The 17,669-nt window shown below is 44.7% G+C and overlaps 1 protein-coding gene across 3 annotated transcripts in view; it reads left to right on the top strand.

The window, feature by feature from the left end:
* mcc (MCC regulator of WNT signaling pathway) overlaps positions 1–17,669 on the top strand; it is a 448,431-nt gene that overhangs the window by 86,169 nt on the left and 344,593 nt on the right. For 2 of the 3 annotated variants that reach the window (XM_070883750.1, XM_070883769.1), the window contains exon 1: positions 3,977–4,171. The exons of the other annotated variant lie outside the window; for it this stretch is intronic. In XM_070883750.1, the coding sequence (XP_070739851.1) occupies positions 4,053–4,171 (119 nt within the window). In that variant the 5' untranslated portion in view covers positions 3,977–4,052. Of the gene's footprint in view, positions 1–3,976; positions 4,172–17,669 lie in introns of those variants that run through there. 3 annotated transcript variants of the gene reach the window in all.

Genomic DNA, 17,669 nt, shown 5'->3' with positions numbered 1-17,669 from the left:
ACAAAATATTTGTTTAGAGTTTCTGCCATCTCCATGTTCCCCATTGTCCTCTAAGGGACCAACATTTACTTTAGCCACTCTTTTCCTTTTTATATACCTATAGAAACTCTTACTATCTGTTTTTTTAAATATTTGTGCTCGTTTAATTTCATCGTCTATCTTCCCTTTCTTAATCATTTTTTTAAATAATTCTTTGCTGCCTTTTATAAGTTTCCCAGTCTTCTGTCCTCCCACTAGTTTTGGCCACATTGTATGCCCTTGTTTTTAAATTGGATATCATCCTTTAAGGCTGACTGGCCTGTAATTACTCGGTCAATCCCTTTCTCCCTTTTTAAACAAAGGTACATTAGTAGAATCTTACTAGTGATGAGGGACTTCAGTAATGAGGACAAGTTGGAAAAGTTGACTGTTCTCTTTGGAGCAGAGAAGGTTAAGGGGTGACCTAATAGAGGTTTTTGAGCTGATGAGGGGCTTTGATACAGTAGATCAAGGCTGTTCCCTCTGGCAGTAGGTCAATAACTCGAGGTCATAGATTTAAAATCATTGGCAAAATATCTAGAGGGGAGTTGAAGAGAATTTTTTTCACTCAAGAGTTGTCGGGATCTGGAACACACTTCTTGAAAAGGTGGAAGCTGATTTGATAAATCATTTTAGAAAGGAGTTGAACAGGTACTGGAGGATGAGGAACTTACAGGGTTATGGATAAAAAGTAGGGGTGTGGACGAAGCATGACTGCTCTTTCAAAGAACCAGCACAGGCACGATAGGCCGAAGGGTCGTCTTCCGTGCTGTAAATTTCTATGATCACATGTTATAGACTCTCGTAGTTCACCAACAACTGGAGTAAGACTAATTGGCCTTTAATTTCACAACTAATCACTTCAGAGGTGTGTCACACTCCATTCCTCTGGCAAATTTTCCATTCCAAAGAATTTTACAAAATTATCGTCAGAGTTTCTGCTATTTCTTCCCTACCTTTCCTTGGATCCTCACAGTAATTTTGAGTAACTTGTTGAGTACCAGTTCTGTTTAAATAATAATCTCCATTATTTGTTCTACACCTACCTCTGGGAGTTCAAAATTCCCAATATCCAGCTCTTATATGAAAACTGAAGCAAGGTATTAATGTGGTTTTTTTAAAAAGCAAAATGCTGAAGATGCTGGAAATCTGAAATAAAACCAGAAAAGCATAGGGTTAATGTTTCAGGTTGATGACCGTTTGTCAGAACTGACCTGAAACGTGAACCCTATGCTTCTTTTACCATGGATGCTGCCTGACCTGTGTGTTTCCAGCATTTTCTATTTTTATTTACGTGTTTATTATCTCTGCCAATCCTTCACTCTCTACTCCAAGCTTGTTTCTGTTCTTTCTTAGCCCTAATCCTGTGTTAACTATAGTTTTACAACTATTGTTGTGGCTATAAAAAGCTTTTGAATTGCCCTTTATGTTTTTCTGTTAAATTTCTCTCACGTGTCCTCTGATACTGAAAACCTCCTTTTTTGTAGCTTTCCCTATATATATTTATTCTGGCTTTCTTTGTTATCCGTCTTATAAGTGCTAAATGTTTTTTTAAGTTTCAAATTTGATCTATTTTCCTTATTTATGCATGGAACTCCAGTCTTCAATACATTCCCTTGCTTAATGGAATTTGCTTGATTGTATACTTTCCATCTCTTGTTTCAATATTTCTCATTGCTGACCTATTTTTCTAGTCATTTAAAAAAAAAAAGTTTGAATGTGGGATTATTTGGATTTAATAATGCTGTGAAGGTTGGAAGAAGTCGGCATTTTGAAAACCAGCAGATACACACAGGGACAGAAAGAGAACCAATGGGATAGTCATCGTCATCATCATCATAGGCGGTCCCTCAAAGTGAGGATGACTTGCTTCCACGCCAAAAAGGGATGAGTTCACAGGTGTTTCAATGAAGGACCTAATATTCCAGATCCCGAACGACATCTTGAAGGGTGGAAGATGCCTGTGCGTGGATTTTTTAAAATTGTGATGGCCATTGCACACCAGCCACCACACGGGCTTGACAGAGCCAAGTCTTGGTCCAGTGGCAAGGATTACCCAAGACGACTGAAGACTAGCTCTGCTGCATGGACCTAGTGCGTACACATATCGCAGTGTGGGCTGGCACGTGCTGCCCAAGGGCCATCTCCTCTCCTGGGCCCCGATCACGTCGCTCCATGATCACTTGCCGCTCCTTCGCCCCGACCTCGCCACTCCTGCTGTACCTGACCACGCTCCAATCACCGACTTGGATCTTGATTACGACCCTCTTCGCTGCCGTCGCCCTCCTGCATCAGCTCACGCTGTACCTTGCAGTGGTATGCTGCCACGCTGCGCATGGCCATCGCTCACTGCTCCTTTTATGGCCCCGACCTGCCGCTGATGGTCTCTCGCGGGTCGGTGCTGCTGCTCGCCATTCCTTTTATGGCTCGACCTGTCACTGATGGTCTCTCGCAGGTCGGGATAGAAGGTGAATAACAGATTCACATCAGGCCAGGAAAGAGCAGAAGAAATAGGAGCAGCAGTAGGTCATTCAGCCCCTCGAGCCTGCTCCACCATTCAATAAGATCATGACTGATCTTCTACCTCAACTCCAGTTTCTTGCACTATCCCCATATCCTTTGATTCCCTTAATATCCAAAAAATGATCTATCTCTGTCTTGAATAAAATCAACAACTGAATCTCCACAGCTCTCTGGTGTACAGAATTACAAAGATTCACCACCCTATGAGTGAAGAAATTTCTCCTCATCTCAGTCCTAAATAGCCGACCCCTTATTCTGAGACTGTGACCCCTGGTTCTAGACTCCTCAGCCAGAGGAAATATCCTCCTTGCATCTACCCTGTCAAATTCTGTAAGAATTTTGTATGTTTCAATGAGATCGCCTCTCATTCTTCTAAACTCGAGAGAATATCGGCCTAGTCTACTCAATCTCTCTTCCGAGGACAATCCCTCCCCAATCCCAGGAATCAGTCTGGTGAACCTTTGTTGCAATCCCTCTATGGCAAGGAGACCAAAGCTGTACGTAATGCTCCAGGTGCGGTCTCATCAGAGCACTATATAATTGCAGTAAGATATATTTACTCATACTCAAATCCTAAAGGCCAACATACCATTTGCTTTCTTAATTGCTTGCTGTACCTGCATGTTAACTTTGTGATTCATGTACAAGGACACCCAGGTCCCTCTGAACACCAACATTTCCCAATCTCTCACCATTTAAAACATACTCTGCTTTTCTATTTTTCCTACCAAAATGGATAACTTCACAATTCTTCACATATTCTTGCCCACTCAGTTAGCCAGTCTATTATCCCTGAACCACAGACTTGCAGAGAGATTGAGAAAACACCACAGGTACACGCTGGGATGTAGCGAGCAAAGCACAGTTGAAATGGGGGAGAGTAATTTGTCCATTCACTGTCAATATTAGACCTAAGGTATGTGACCGCTCTGCATGCGTAGAAAATGAAATCATTTTGATCTAAGAACACTAGATTTCTGTTTGGTTTGGGCTTGACAAAAAAGTTGGCAACCCTAATTTGTATCCAGCTGTTAATGTCAGTACTGTGGGTAAATTCTTTCTTTTCCTCACCTGACAACAGCTCGTGGGTTTCCGCAGAGCCAGTACACACGCGCAGCGCAGAGTCAGCAAATCCGCAGCTCGCCCTGAGCGCAGCGGCTCTTATTGGTTGGGGGGGGGGAAGGAACCTGTGTTTTTGTGTTGTGTGCGGAGCGAGGCAGCGGCTCTGATTGGTTGAGGAGAGGGGTGGGGGAGTGTTTTTGTGTTGTGTGCGGAGCGAGGTAGCGGCTCTGATTGGCTGGGGAGGGGGGGCAGTGTTTTTGTGTTGTGTGCGGAGCGAGGCAGTGGCTCTGATTGGTTGAGGAGAGGGGGGGTTGGGGAGTGTTTTTGTGTTTGCGGAGCGAGGTAGCGGCTAGCGCGTGCAAATACCGTTTGGAATCCTCGCCCTTGTGTGGTTGCGCGCTCGCTGTCCAGTTGTGACGTCGGGAGTATAGGGGCTGGGCGAGGAGAAAATGGCGGCGGTGGTGAGTGCGAGCAGCGGCAGCAGTGACACTTCGAGCACCGGTGAGGAGGAGAGGATGAAACGGTTTTTTCAGACTTGTGATGGGGATGGCGATGGCTACATCAGCAGGTAGGACTCGGATCATGTTCCATCTGCAAGAATTGCCTCGAGGCAGGGGGAATCGAGAGAACATTGTCTTCGATTTAGTTAGATGGTGAGGTGACTGGTAAATCTTAAATGTTGCAAACAATTGTTTGAAACGTTGACTAAGGAGTTGGGGACAGCTGCATTGCCTTTATGCATTGTACATAAACTTTTGTCCCATTTGCTGCAGTAGTTGGGGGAGGAGTAAAAAAAACTTTGAAGTTGATGCGTATTAAGTCACAGAAACATAAAGAGCGAACAATCTGGAGAGTATTGGACAAGTTGCAACAATATCAAATCATAGCCTTTGTTGCATCGTGTGCAACTGACGGGACAGCTTGAAGGAGGAAAGATTGAAACTTCAACACAGTTGTTCAAATCTTATCGCAATCAATCTAGCTTGTAAGGTAAAAGCAATTGTCTATCGACACCAAGTTTTTCAAAACTAAAGTCTTCCAAAAGTAGCATTTACTATGCTGGTAATGTATGCGTTTAGTGGAGAATTTCTTGGAGAATCCTGGTGTCTGATACGGTTACGATGGCAGCGTTGCAAGCAGCACGAATGCAGAGAACTTGGAATTTAGTGGTTTAAATTTAAGATTTGGTTGAAAAAGTTTATTTTACTGACTGGCTGATGTGAGGAAGCTTAAGTAAGTCAACTGAAGTAGATGAGCAGAAAGTTGCTGTTTCTTCTAGTATAAGGTAAAAGCTGTGGGTATCCAGAGGTGCAGAAACGAGTCAGTGGAATGACTCCCGCGATGTTGAAAACGAAGTATTGAGACCAAGTGCACAGCTGAATAAAGTAGAATTAGAAGATAGTAAGTAAATTAACCTGAAATGACTCCCCGAGAACAATACATGACTGTTTACACACACACTTATAATCAGATTTTTAAAAATCACATCAATAAAAGGGATACAGATAGGCTAAGTGAGTGGGCAAAAAATTGGCAGATGGAGTATAATGTGAGAAAATGTAAGGTAGGAAAAATAAATACTTTGGTAGGAAAAATAAAAAAGCAAATTATTATTTAAATGGAGAGGGATTACAAAATGCTGCAGTACAGAGGGATCTAGGGATTCTTGTACATAACACACACAAAGTTATCATGCAGGCACAGCAAGTAATTGGGAAGGCAAATGGAATGTTGGCCCTTAGTGCAAAGGGGATGGAGTATAAAGTAGGGAAGTCTTGCTACAACTGTACAGGGCATTGATAAGACCACATCTGGAGTTCTGGGTATAGTTTTGATCTTGTTTAAGGAGGGATATACTTGCATTGGAGGCAGTTCAGAAAAGGTTCACGAGGTCATAAGACAACCCCTTCATCTGAAGAAGAAAGGTTGGGCCTATATTCATTGAAGTTTAGAAGAATGAGAGGTGATCTTATTGAAATGTATAAAAGATTCTGAGGTGACTTGACAGGGTAGTTGCAGAGAGGATGTTTCCCCCTGTGGGGAAATGTAGAACTAGGGGGCATAGTCAACAGTTTGATACTGTCAACAGAGCAGCGCTGTGGTCAATCTTGACGAAACTTGGGTGCCCAAGGAAGTGTGTCCACATCATCGAGCTGTTTCATAACAACATGATGGGTGAAGTGCTCTCAGACGGCACAACCACGGCCCCATTTACCATCTCGAATGAAGTGAAACAAGGTTGTGTACTCGCTCCAGTTCTGTTCAACCTATTCTTTACCTGCGTCTTGAAGTATGCCATAAAAGACTTGGCGTTTGGGGTCAACCTGAAATATCGATTTAGATGGATCACTGTTTGACCTCCGCCGCCTTGCTGCAAGGACCAAAGTACAGAAACAACTCATCCTAGAGGCACTCTTTGCTGACGACTGCGCCCTTATGGCACGCAAGGAGAGTGACCTACAATTCATACTTAGCAAATTTGCTGAGGCAACAGAATTGTTTGGCCTAACCATCAGCCTTAGAGAACCTCGGTTTTACGATCAGCCTGCCCCTGGCACCACAGCACTTGCTCCCACAGTCTTCATCGGCAGTACACAACTAAAGTCAGTGGACAGCTTCAAGTACCTTGGCAGCATCATATCAAGTGATGGGTCCTTGGACAAGGAGATTGATGCAAGGATCTGCAAAGCCAGCCAGGCACTTGGTCGCTTGTGCACTATAAGGTGTTGAGTCACCACCACGTCTGACTGTCAATTAAACTGTTGGTGTATAGAGCAGTCGTTCTCTCATCTCTCCTTTTATGGATGTGAGACCTGGACACCCTACAGGTGTCACATCAAAAAGTTGGAAGCTTTCCATATGTGCAGTCTCAGATCTATACTCCACATACGCTGGCAAGACCGGGTGTCAAACTTTGAGGTTCTGGAGAGAGCACAATTAACTAGCATCGAGGTGATGATCATGCGAGCCCAGTTCCGGTGGGCTGGATATGTCATCCGCATGGATGAGTCAAGGATCCTTCGTCAGCTTCTTCACGACGAGTTCTGTGAAGGTCGAAGACCCCAGGGCGCCCCCGCAAGCGCTACAAAGATTGCATCAAGGCTAACCTCCAGTATTCTGGCATCCGACCAAAGGACCTCGAGAATACAGCAGCTAATAAAATCCAGTGGCGAACCCTCATGAGGACTGCCTGCCAGACCTTCGAAGACAGTCTATGTCAACGCCTGTGGGACACTAGAGATAGACGACATCAGGTGGCATTACTGTCAGCATCAGGAACATTGAACTTCCCTTGTCTGACGTGCAAGAGTCTATGTGCATCCAGAATTGGCCTATACAGCCACTTGAAGTCACATACCATTGATGATTAGCACATCAACGTCTTTGTTGGATACGACAGACTACCAAGAGTTTCAGAATAAGCGGTCACCCATTTAAAATGGAAATGAGGAGGAATTTCTTCTGTCAGATGGTTGTGAATCTTTGGAATTTTTGTTGTGGATCTGTAAAGCATGCACTCCCATGTTCCGCCACCAGGGAGCTCATCCCCTGAAGTCCCAAGGGATCCCAGCATCCCTTGGGAGCACTGTATATAGCCGGCCCCGAGGGCCTGTTCCTCACTCTGGAGTGTCTTATTAAAGACAGGCCACTGTTACTTTAACCTCCCCTGTGTGCAGCCTCATCTGTGTTAGAAACACAATAACTGGCGACGAGAATACGAATCCAACGCAAAGATGCAGCAAACTGTGGGCATCCTGAAGAAGTTCTAGGAGGGTGAGGACTGGGAAGCCTATGTCGAACGGCTGGACCAGTACTTTGTAGCCAACGAGCTGGACAGAGAAGGAAGCGCTGCAAAAAGGAGAGCGGTCCTCCTCACAGTCTGCGGGGCACCGACCTGCAGCCTCATGAAGAATCTTCTGGCTCCGGTGAAACACACAGATAAGTCATATGAGAAACTGTGTACACTGGTTCGGGAGCATCCTAACCTGAGGGAGAGCGTGCTGATGGCGAGGTCTCAGTTCTACACGTGCTAGCGATCTGAAGGTCAGGAAGTGGCGAGCTATGTCGCCGAGCTAAGGCGACTTGCAGGACAATGTGAGTTTGATGGCTACCTGGAGCAAATGCTCAGAGACTTTTATGTACTGGGCATTGGCCACGAGACCATCCGACGAAAACTTTTGACTGCATACACACCGACCCTCAGTAAGGCTATTGTGATAGCACAGGCGTTTATGGCCACAAGTGATAACACCAAACAAATCTCTCAGCACACAAGTACCAGCAATGTTCACAAATTAACTGGAACTGTGTTTGCGAGCAGAAATGTACAGGGCAGAACCCATGAGTCTGCAACTGCCAGTCGGCCTCAGGTGACCCAGCTGACTCAGAATCCCCAACAAAGGATGAATGCAAGGCAATTCACACCTTGTGGAGGTTTCCATTCAGTCTATTCATGCTGCTTCAAAGGGTATGTTTGCAAGAGCTGTGGAACAATGGGGCACCTCCAACGAGCTTGCAAATGAGCTGCAAGCTCTGCAAAACCTGCTAACCACCAAGTGACGGAGGAAGATCGGTCCATGGTGGATCAAAGCATTTTAAGCCTCAGAGAGGAGGCAGATGCTGAAGTACATGGGGTGCACACATTTTCGACGAAATGTCCACCTATAATGCTAAACGTGAAATTGAATGGCTTACCCGTAGCCATGGAACTGGATACTGGCGCTAGCCAATCCATCATGAGTAAAAAGATGTTTGAGAGACTGGTGCAACAAGGTACTCAGACCAGCCCTGAGCCCCATCCACACGAAACTGAGAACGTACACCAAAGAGCTCATCACTGTCCTGGGCAGCGCCATGGTCAAGGTCACCTACAAGGGCAGGGTGCACGAACTGCCACTCAGGATTGTACCGGGCGATGGCCCCACCCTGCTTGGAAGGAGCTGGCTGAGCAAAATCTGCTGGAACTGGGATGACATCCGAGCACAATCACAAGTCGATGAGGCCTCATGTACCCAGTTCTTGACAAATTTCCTTCCTTTTTTGAGCCAGGCATCGGAAACTTTTCCGGGGCGAAGGTGCGGATCCACTTGGCCCCAGAGGCACGACCCATTCACCACAAGGTGCGAGCGGTACCTCACATGAGGGAGAGAGTGGAAATCGAGCTGGACAGGCTGCAACGCGAGGGCATCATCTCCCCAGTGGAATTCAGCGAGTGGGCCAGCCCGTTTGTTCCAGTACTCAAAAGTGATGGCATGGTCAGGATTTGCGGCGATTATAAAGTAACTATTCATCGTTTCTTGCTACAGGACCAATACCTGCTACCTAAGGCAGACGACCTATTTGCGACGTTGACAGGAAGCAAGACGTTCACCAAGCTCGACCTGACTTCGGCCTACATGACGCAGGAGCTGGAGGAGACTTCGAAGGGCCTCACCTGCATCAACACACACAAGGGACTGTTCATCTACAACAGATGCTCGTTTGGAATTCGGTTGGCTGCAGAGAAACATGGAGAGCTTACTCAAGTCGGCACCACGCACAGTGGTTTTTCAGGACGACATATTGGTCACGGGTCGGGACACCGGCGAGCACCTACAAAACCTGGAGGAGGTCCTCCAGCGACTGGATCGCGTATGGCTGCGGCTGAAGAGGTCAAAATGCGTCTTCATGGCAACAGAAGTGGAGTTTTTGGGGAGAAAGATCGCGGCAGACGCTATTCGGCCCACAGACGCCAAGACAGAAGCTATCAGGAACGTGCCCAGGCCACAGAACGTCACGGAGCTGCGGTCGTTCCTGGGACTTACCAACTATTTTTCTAACTTCCTACCGGGGTTAAGCACCCTTTTTGAGCCCCTAACACTGTTATTGCGCAAAGGTGAGAACTGTATATGGGGAAAAAAACAAGTAATTACTTTTGAGAAAGCCAGAAATATTTTATGCTCCAACAATCCGCTTGTATTGTATAACTCGTGTAAAAGACTTGTGCTAGCATGTGACGCGTTGTCTTACGGAGTTGGCCATGTATTACAACAAGCTAACGTTGCGGGGAAGTTGCAACCTGTCGCCTATGCTTCCAGGAGCTTGTCTAAGGCCGAGAGGGCCTACAGCATGATTGAGAAAGAGGCATTAGCGTGTGTGTTCGTGATAAAGAAAATGCATCAGTACCTGTTTGGCCTCAAATTTGAACTGGAAACCGATCACAAGCCCCTCACATCCCTGTTCGCTGAAAACAAGGGGATAAATACTAATGCCTCAGCCCGCATACAAAGATGGGCACTAGCACTAGCGCTATCAGCGTATAACTATACCATCCGCCACAGGCCAGGCACCGAGAACTGTGCGGATGCTCTCAGTCGGCGGCTACCATTGCCCACCACGGGGGTGGAAATGGCACAGCCTGCAAACTTGTTGATGGTGGCGCAGCCTGCAGACTTGTTGATAGTCACGGAAGCATTTGAAAATGATAAATCACCTGTCACGGCCCGCCAGATTAGGACTTGGACCAACCAAAATCCTCTGCTGTCCCTCGTAAAAAAAAACTGTGTACTGCATGGGAGCTGGGCCAGCATACCCGTTGAAATGCAAGAGCCAATCAAGCCGTTCCAGCTGCGAAAGGACGAGCTGTCCATTCAGGCAGACTGCCTGTTGTGGGGTAACCGCGTAGTGCTACCAAAAAAGGGCAGGGAGAAGTTCATCTCTGATCTCCACAGCACACATCCGGGTATCGTAATGATGAAAGCGATAGCCAGATCCCACGTCTGGTGGCCCGGTATCGACTCTGACTTAGAGTCTTATGTACGTCAATGCAGCGTATGTACTCAGTTGAGCAACGTACCCAGAGAGGCACCACTAAGTTTGTGGTCCTGTCTCTCCAGACCATGGTCGAGGATCCATGTCGACAATGCGGGCCCATTTCTCGGTAAAATGTTCCTGGTGGTGATGGATGCTTTTTCAAAATGGATTGAATGTGAAATAATGTCGGGAAGCACTGCCACCGCCACCATTGAAAGCCTGAGGGCCATGTTTGCCACCCACGGCCTGCCTGACATACTGGTCAGTGACAACGGGCCATGTTTCACCAGTGCTGAATTTAAAGAATTCATGACCCGCAATGGGATCAAACATGTCACCTCGGCCCCGTTTAAACCAGCCTCCAATGGGCAGGCAGAGCGGGCAGTACAAACCATCAAACAGAGCCTAAAACGAGTCACAGAAGGCTTACTCCAAACCCGCCTGTCCCGAGTACTGCTCAGCTACCGCACGAGACCCCACTCGCTCACAGGGGTGCACCCGGCTGAGCTACTCATGAAAAGGACACTTAAAACCAGGCTCTCGCTGGTTCACCCCAACCTGCATGATCAGGTAGAGAGCAGGCGGCAGCAACAAAATGTAAACGATGGTCGTGCCACTGTCACGGGAAATTGATCTGAATGACCCTGTGTATGTGCTAAACTATGGACATGGTCCCAAGTGGATCGCGGGCACGGTGATAGCTAAAGAAGGGAATAGGGTGTTTGTAGTCAAACTAGACAATGGACAAATTTGCAGAAAGCACCTAGACCAAACGAGGCTGCGGCTCACAGACTGCCCTGAACAACCCACAGCAGACACCACCTTTTTCGAGCCCACAACACACACCCAAAGGATCAACGACACCACGCCGGACCAGGAAATCGAACCCATCATGCCCAACAGCCCAGCAAGGCCAGGCTCACCTAGCAGCCCTGCAGGGCCAACAACACGCTAGCCCAGCGAGGGCACAGCCAACACACCAGAACAGACATTTGTACCGAGGCTGTCTACCAGGGAAAGAAAGGCTCCCGACCGCCTCACCTTGTAAATAGTTTTCACTTTGACTTTGGGTGGGGAGTGATGATCTGTATCTGTAAAGCATGCACTTCCATGTTCCGCCACCAGGGAGCTCATCCCCTGAAGTCCCAAGGGATCCCAGCATACCTTGGGAGAACTGTATATAAGCCGGCCCTTAAGGCCTGTTCCTCACTCTGGAGTGTCTTAATAAAGACTGAGGTCACTGATCCTTTAACCTCCCTGTGTGCAGCCTCATCTGTGTTAGGAACACAATAATTCTCTACCCCAGAGAGCTGTGGAGGCTGAGTCAATGAATATATTTAAGGTGAGATCGCTAGATTTATGAATGATAAGGGAGTCAAGGGTTATGGGGAGCGGCAGGGAAGTGGAGTTGAGGCCAAGATCAGATCAGCCATGATCTTATTGAATGACGGAGCAGGCTCGAGGAGCCAAATTGCCCACGCCTGCTCCTGTTTCTTATGTTCTTGACAAAACCATTTCAAGGTCATTTTTTGGAAAACTTTTAAGAAATACATAACTGGTGAATACATTCTGCGCACTGTTGATGGAAAGCAATGCATAATTCTTTGCATTGATGACAAACAATTCACTGAAGGGAATGAAACAAGTTCTCAAACAAATTACACATACTGTATAAGATGTCCAGCTGATGCAGAACAGCTAGCAGAACATGTGTGCAAGCAATTTGACAACTGCCATGCTGAAAACTGGCATTAATTAGTGCCTTGGCACCATTCTCTTGCAGCATATACTCAACATAAGTAACATGGTTTTTGATAATTATTAAATTTAACAGCTTCACCTGGTGAACAATAACTGTAAATGACTTTCACTTGAAAGAATGCAATCTATGCAGTTTTTTAAAGAACATCCACAGATTGCCATCAACTTATAACAAATTCAAATATTTTCAAAGTAGTCATTGTATCTGTTTCATTCATTTAAATATCAACAGAAAGACATTAATAATGAATGGGCAGAAACCTGTAACAGAAAATATGCAAACTGCATAAAATTAGAATTTGGTTCATGTTTCACCAACATATTGAACAAATATGCAGGTACAGGGTATTTTCACATGCAACCCAAAAATATTTCTCCTCACAGTATTACTTACTGGAAAAATCAATAATTCAATTGATTTCCCAATTTACTGGAAAAAATCAACAATTCAATTGATTTCTCTATATTCCTGGTAAGTGTTTGCAATGTCAATTACAAAATACAACAAAACATTTATAAAAAAAAAGCAATCTCCACAAATCTTGTGAACAGAAAAACAAGACTGTTTTTCTTCAAAACAGTCGAATATTCTTTGCATAAATAAATTAGATTTATTCATGGACTCTCAAAGCTGATGATGCTTAAAACTCAACAGCATTCAAGAGTCAAATGGAATCAGATACATGGGATGAACATGCTCTTCCCATTGTGGATACCTCAAGCAATCTGCATCAATAACATAGAAAAATAAATCCACTACAAATCAGTTATGCACAATTGCAGGATTCAAATTGTGCAGTACAGTAGTATGGAAAATCTAACCAACACACAATGAGAAGGGATTCCAGATGGCAACAATGTATTCAGGAACTCCACAGGAGACAATGTAACCTGAGTCTCTTTAATGACATGGTCAGCACTGAGGTACCGAAACAACCCCGTTACACAATCATTAATTATATCAGCAGCATCATTTCAAAGAGCACCTCTTCCCACAGTGTACTTTTTATTCCAATTATTTTGCAGTTCAGAAAACACAACAGCAGTCAGATCTTCCAAATTCCAGAGCAGGTTGGGCCTATACAAATTGGAGTTTAGAAGAATGAGAGGTGATCTTATTGAAACATATAAGATACTGAGGGGGCTCGACAAGGTAGCTGCAGAGAGGATGTTTCCACTTGTGGGGGGAATCTAGAACTAGGGGGCATAGTTTCAGAATAAGGGGTCGTCCATTTAGAATTGAGATGAGAAGGAATTTCTTGGAGTTTTAAATCTGTGGAATTCTTTGCCTCAGAGAGCTGTGGAAGTACGGTCATTGAACATATAAGGGGGGCAGAGACAGATTTTTGAGCGATAAGGGAGCGAAGGGTTATGGGAAGCGGGCAGGGAAGTGGAGCTGAGCCCATGATCTTATTAAATGGCGGAGCAGGCTCGAGGGGGCCAAATGGCATACTCCTCCTATTTCTGATATTCTTGCATAATTGATTTAGTCAGGAATACAAATACAATCATGTCCAAGTTCAGGAGCTTCTCTTGTCACCAATCTGCACTTTTAAAAAAAAAAATTGGGCTAGCATTCATAACATGCTAGCCGAAAGATACAATTGTTTCCAAGTAGAACAAACCATTTTTGCACAAGTTCCTCTTGGAACAACAGGTAGACTTGGCAAAAGTCAGCTCTAAACAGTATGATCTTTGTACCATAGCAATATGTTCACTTTCTGGAAAAACTTGATCAATTGAAAACTTCCATCAACAGCTTTAAGCACAAATCTGTTAGCCATAGGTGCCTCATCCCCAACAAGTTTCGTAAGCTCGATCAGTTTTACTGCATTTTAATCACAATGGAACATCATAACATGTTGAACTCTCCTCTACACTCCAAGGGATCTTGAATGGCAATTCATTGCTCGGAGCAGCAATGCAATGTGATTTTTAGCTTGTATTAATTGGGACAAACATTTTTCCAGTTCCATCAGGACTAGTTACAAAGAATAAGTGATAATTTCCATGAATTGCACTATATATCTCATGCTGGTCAGCAGTTAGCAAATGAACACCTTGGTTCAGCTGATCAATCAGTTTATTTCTGTCATACAACAATACTTCGCAAAAGAACATGGCAGCACACCAAAACCACCTTTATCCTCTTTTGGAAGAAATATCCCAGGAAAATCCAGAATTATTTTCCCTTGAATTTCAAAATGCCATTCAATATCTAGAAGAGTTTCATTTATGATCCAATCAATCAATGGCAGTACTAGATTGTTTCTAAGGCATTGAACTTCAACAATTCCTCATATTGGTTATCTTTGCAATATGTTTGAAGGTGTGGATTAAAAAGAACAAAATAATTGTCAACCTGAAGTCCTTTCACCAACACTTCCATCAGCCTGTGGTATAGAGGGTAACTATTTTCATCAGCTGTGACTTCACCAGATAATCTACAGGAGTAATGCTTGTACAAGTTCCATCAATAATGCAAGCTGCATTTGGATTTGCAGCTCCATAAGGACATTGCATCATGTATGTAGTCACTGCTCTATGCAACTGCTGAAAATTCTGCGTATTGTGTTGAACAAATCTGGTTTCGAACAAAATGCATAATGCTTATTGAATTTTGATATTGCTGATAGGTGTGTTGGGGCCCTCCAGAAAATGATGGCTATATATGACGACCGACTAAACACTGATTAGTGACCGCTTCCAAGCATCCTGCAGACCCTTGTGCAGATGAGCCCGAATATACTTCTGATATGTACACATCCAATTCAACGCTGACTCTCCACTTTTGCATTTGCATCAACAATTCACTGAAATGGACACACTGCCATGTGCATAAATATATTTGAACCACACTTGCAATGTTGTGAATAAAACTGCACAGCTGTATTAGTGGGGTGTGGCTGGGGGCGGAGGATTAAGGTGAGCGAAAATTAAAAAAGTTAAAGAACAAGGAAAAGGCAACAGAGCAGGTTAGCACTGGGGAAATGAAAACCAAAGCGTACCATAGAAACATAGAAAATAGATGCAGGATTAGGCCATTCGGCCCTTCGAGCCTGCACCGCCATTCAATGAGTTCATGGCTGAACATGCAACTTCAGTACCCCATTCCTGCTTTCTCGCCATACCCCTTGATCCCCTAGTAGTAAGGACTATATCTAACTCCTTTTTGAATATATTTAGTGAATTGGCCTCAACAACTTTCTGTGGTAGAGAATTCCACAGGTTCACCACTCTCTGGGTGAAGAAGTTCCTCCTCATCTCGGTCCTAAATGGCTTACCCCTTATCCTTAGACTGTGACCCCTGGTTCTGGACTTCCCCAATATTGGGAACATTCTTCCTGCATCTAACCTGTCTTAAACCCATCAGAATTTTAAACGTTTCTATGAGGTCCCCTCTCATTCTTCTGAACCCCAGTGAATACAAGCCCAGTTGATCCAGTCTTTCTTGATAGGTCAGTCCCGCCATCCCGGGAATCAGTCTGGTGAACCTTCGCTGTACTCCTTCAATAGCAAGAATGTCCTTCCTCAGGTTAGGAGACCAAAACTGTACACACTACTCCAGGTGTGGCCTCACCAATGCCCTGTACAACTGCAGCAACACCTCCCTGCCCCTGTACTCAAATCCCCTTGCTATGAAGGCCAACATGCCATTTGCTTTGTTAACCGCCTGCTGTACCTGCATGCCAACCTTCAATGACTGATGTACCATAACACCCAGGTCTCGTTGCACCTCCCCTTTTTCCTAATCTACCATCATTCAGATAATAGTCTGTCTCTCTGTTTTTACCACCAAAGGGGATAACCTCACATTTATCCACATTATACTTCATCTGCCATGCATTTGCCCACTCACCTAACCTATCCAAGTCGCTCTGCAGCCTCATAGCATCCTCCTCGCAGCTCACACTGCCACCCAACTTAGTGTCATCCGCAAATTTGGAGATACTACATTTAATCCCCTCGTCTAAATCATTAATGTACAGTGTAAACTGGGGTCCCAGCACAGAACCTTGCGGTACCCCACTAGTCACCGCCTGCCATTCTGAAAAGTCCCCATTTACTCCTACTCTTTGCTTCCTGTCTGACAACCAGTTCTCAATCCACGTCAGCACACTATCCCCAATCCCATGTGCTTTAACTTTGCACATTAATCTTTTGTGTGGGACCTTGTCGAAAGCCTTCTGAAAGTCCAAATATACCACATCAACTGGTTCTCCCTTGTCCACTCTACTGGAAACATCCTCAAAAAAATTCCAGAAGATTTGTCAAGCATGATTTCCCTTTCACAAATCCATGTTGACTTGGACCTATCATGTCACCTCTTTCCAAATGCACTGCTATGACATCCTTAATAATTGATTCCATCATCTTACCCACTACCGATGTCAGGCTTACCGGTCTATAATTCCCTGTTTTCTCTCCCTCCTTTTTTAAAAAGTGGGGTTACATTGGCTACCCTCCACTCGATAGGAACTGATCCAGAGTCAATGGAATATTGGAAAATGACTGTCAATGCATCCACTATTTCCAAGGCCACCTCCTTAAGTACTCTGGGATGCAGTCCATCAGGCCCTGGGGATTTATCGGCCTTCAATCCCATTAATTTCCGCAACACAATTTCCCGACTAATAAGGATTTCGCTCAGTTCCTCCTCCTTATAGACCCTCTGACCCCTCTTCTATCTGGAAGTGTTAGTGTCCTCCTTAGTGAATACCGAACCAAAGTACTTGTTCAATTGGTCCGCCATTTATTTGTTCCCCGTTATGACTTCCCCTGATTCTGACTGCAGGGGACCTATGTTTGTCTTTACTAACCTTTTTCTCTTTACATATCGATAGAAACTTTTGCAATCCGTCTTAATGTTCCCTGCAAGCTTCTTCTCGTACTCCCATTTTCCCTGTCCTAATCAAACCCTTTGTCCTCCTCTGCTGAGTTCTAAATTTCTCCCAGTCTCCGGGTTCACTGCTATTTCTGGCCAATTTGTATGCCACTTCCTTGGCTTTAATACTATCCCTGATTTCCCTTGATAGCCACGGTTGATCCACCTTCCCTTTTTTTATTTTTACGACAGACAGGAATGTACAATTGTTGTAGTTCATCCATGCGGTCTCTAAATGTCTGCCATTGCCCATCCACAGTCAACCCCTTAAGTATCATTCGCCAATCAATCCTAGCTAATTCACGCCTCATATCTTCAAAGTTACCCTTCTTTAAGTTCTGGACCATGGTCTCTGAATTACCAGGAAGGGACAAAATGTATAAACATAAAGGTGAATCAGAACGTGGAGTCAAAACAGGAAAAAAATAGTAAAAAATCAAATTTAAAAGCTCTTTATTTGAATGCATGCAGCATTTGTAACAAAATAGATGAATTGACAGCTCAAATAGATACAAATGGGTATAATCTGATAGCCATTAGAGACATGGTTGCAAGATGACCAGGACTGGGAAATAAATATTCAAGGGTATTTGACAATTCGGAAGGACAGACAGAAAGGAAAAGGAGG

The sequence above is a fragment of the Pristiophorus japonicus genome, chromosome 1 (assembly GCF_044704955.1).
Source record: "Pristiophorus japonicus isolate sPriJap1 chromosome 1, sPriJap1.hap1, whole genome shotgun sequence".
NCBI lineage: Eukaryota > Metazoa > Chordata > Chondrichthyes > Pristiophoridae > Pristiophorus > Pristiophorus japonicus.
The sequence above is the reverse complement of the archived record's forward strand: the minus strand, read 5'-3'. Positions and strand labels throughout refer to the sequence as shown.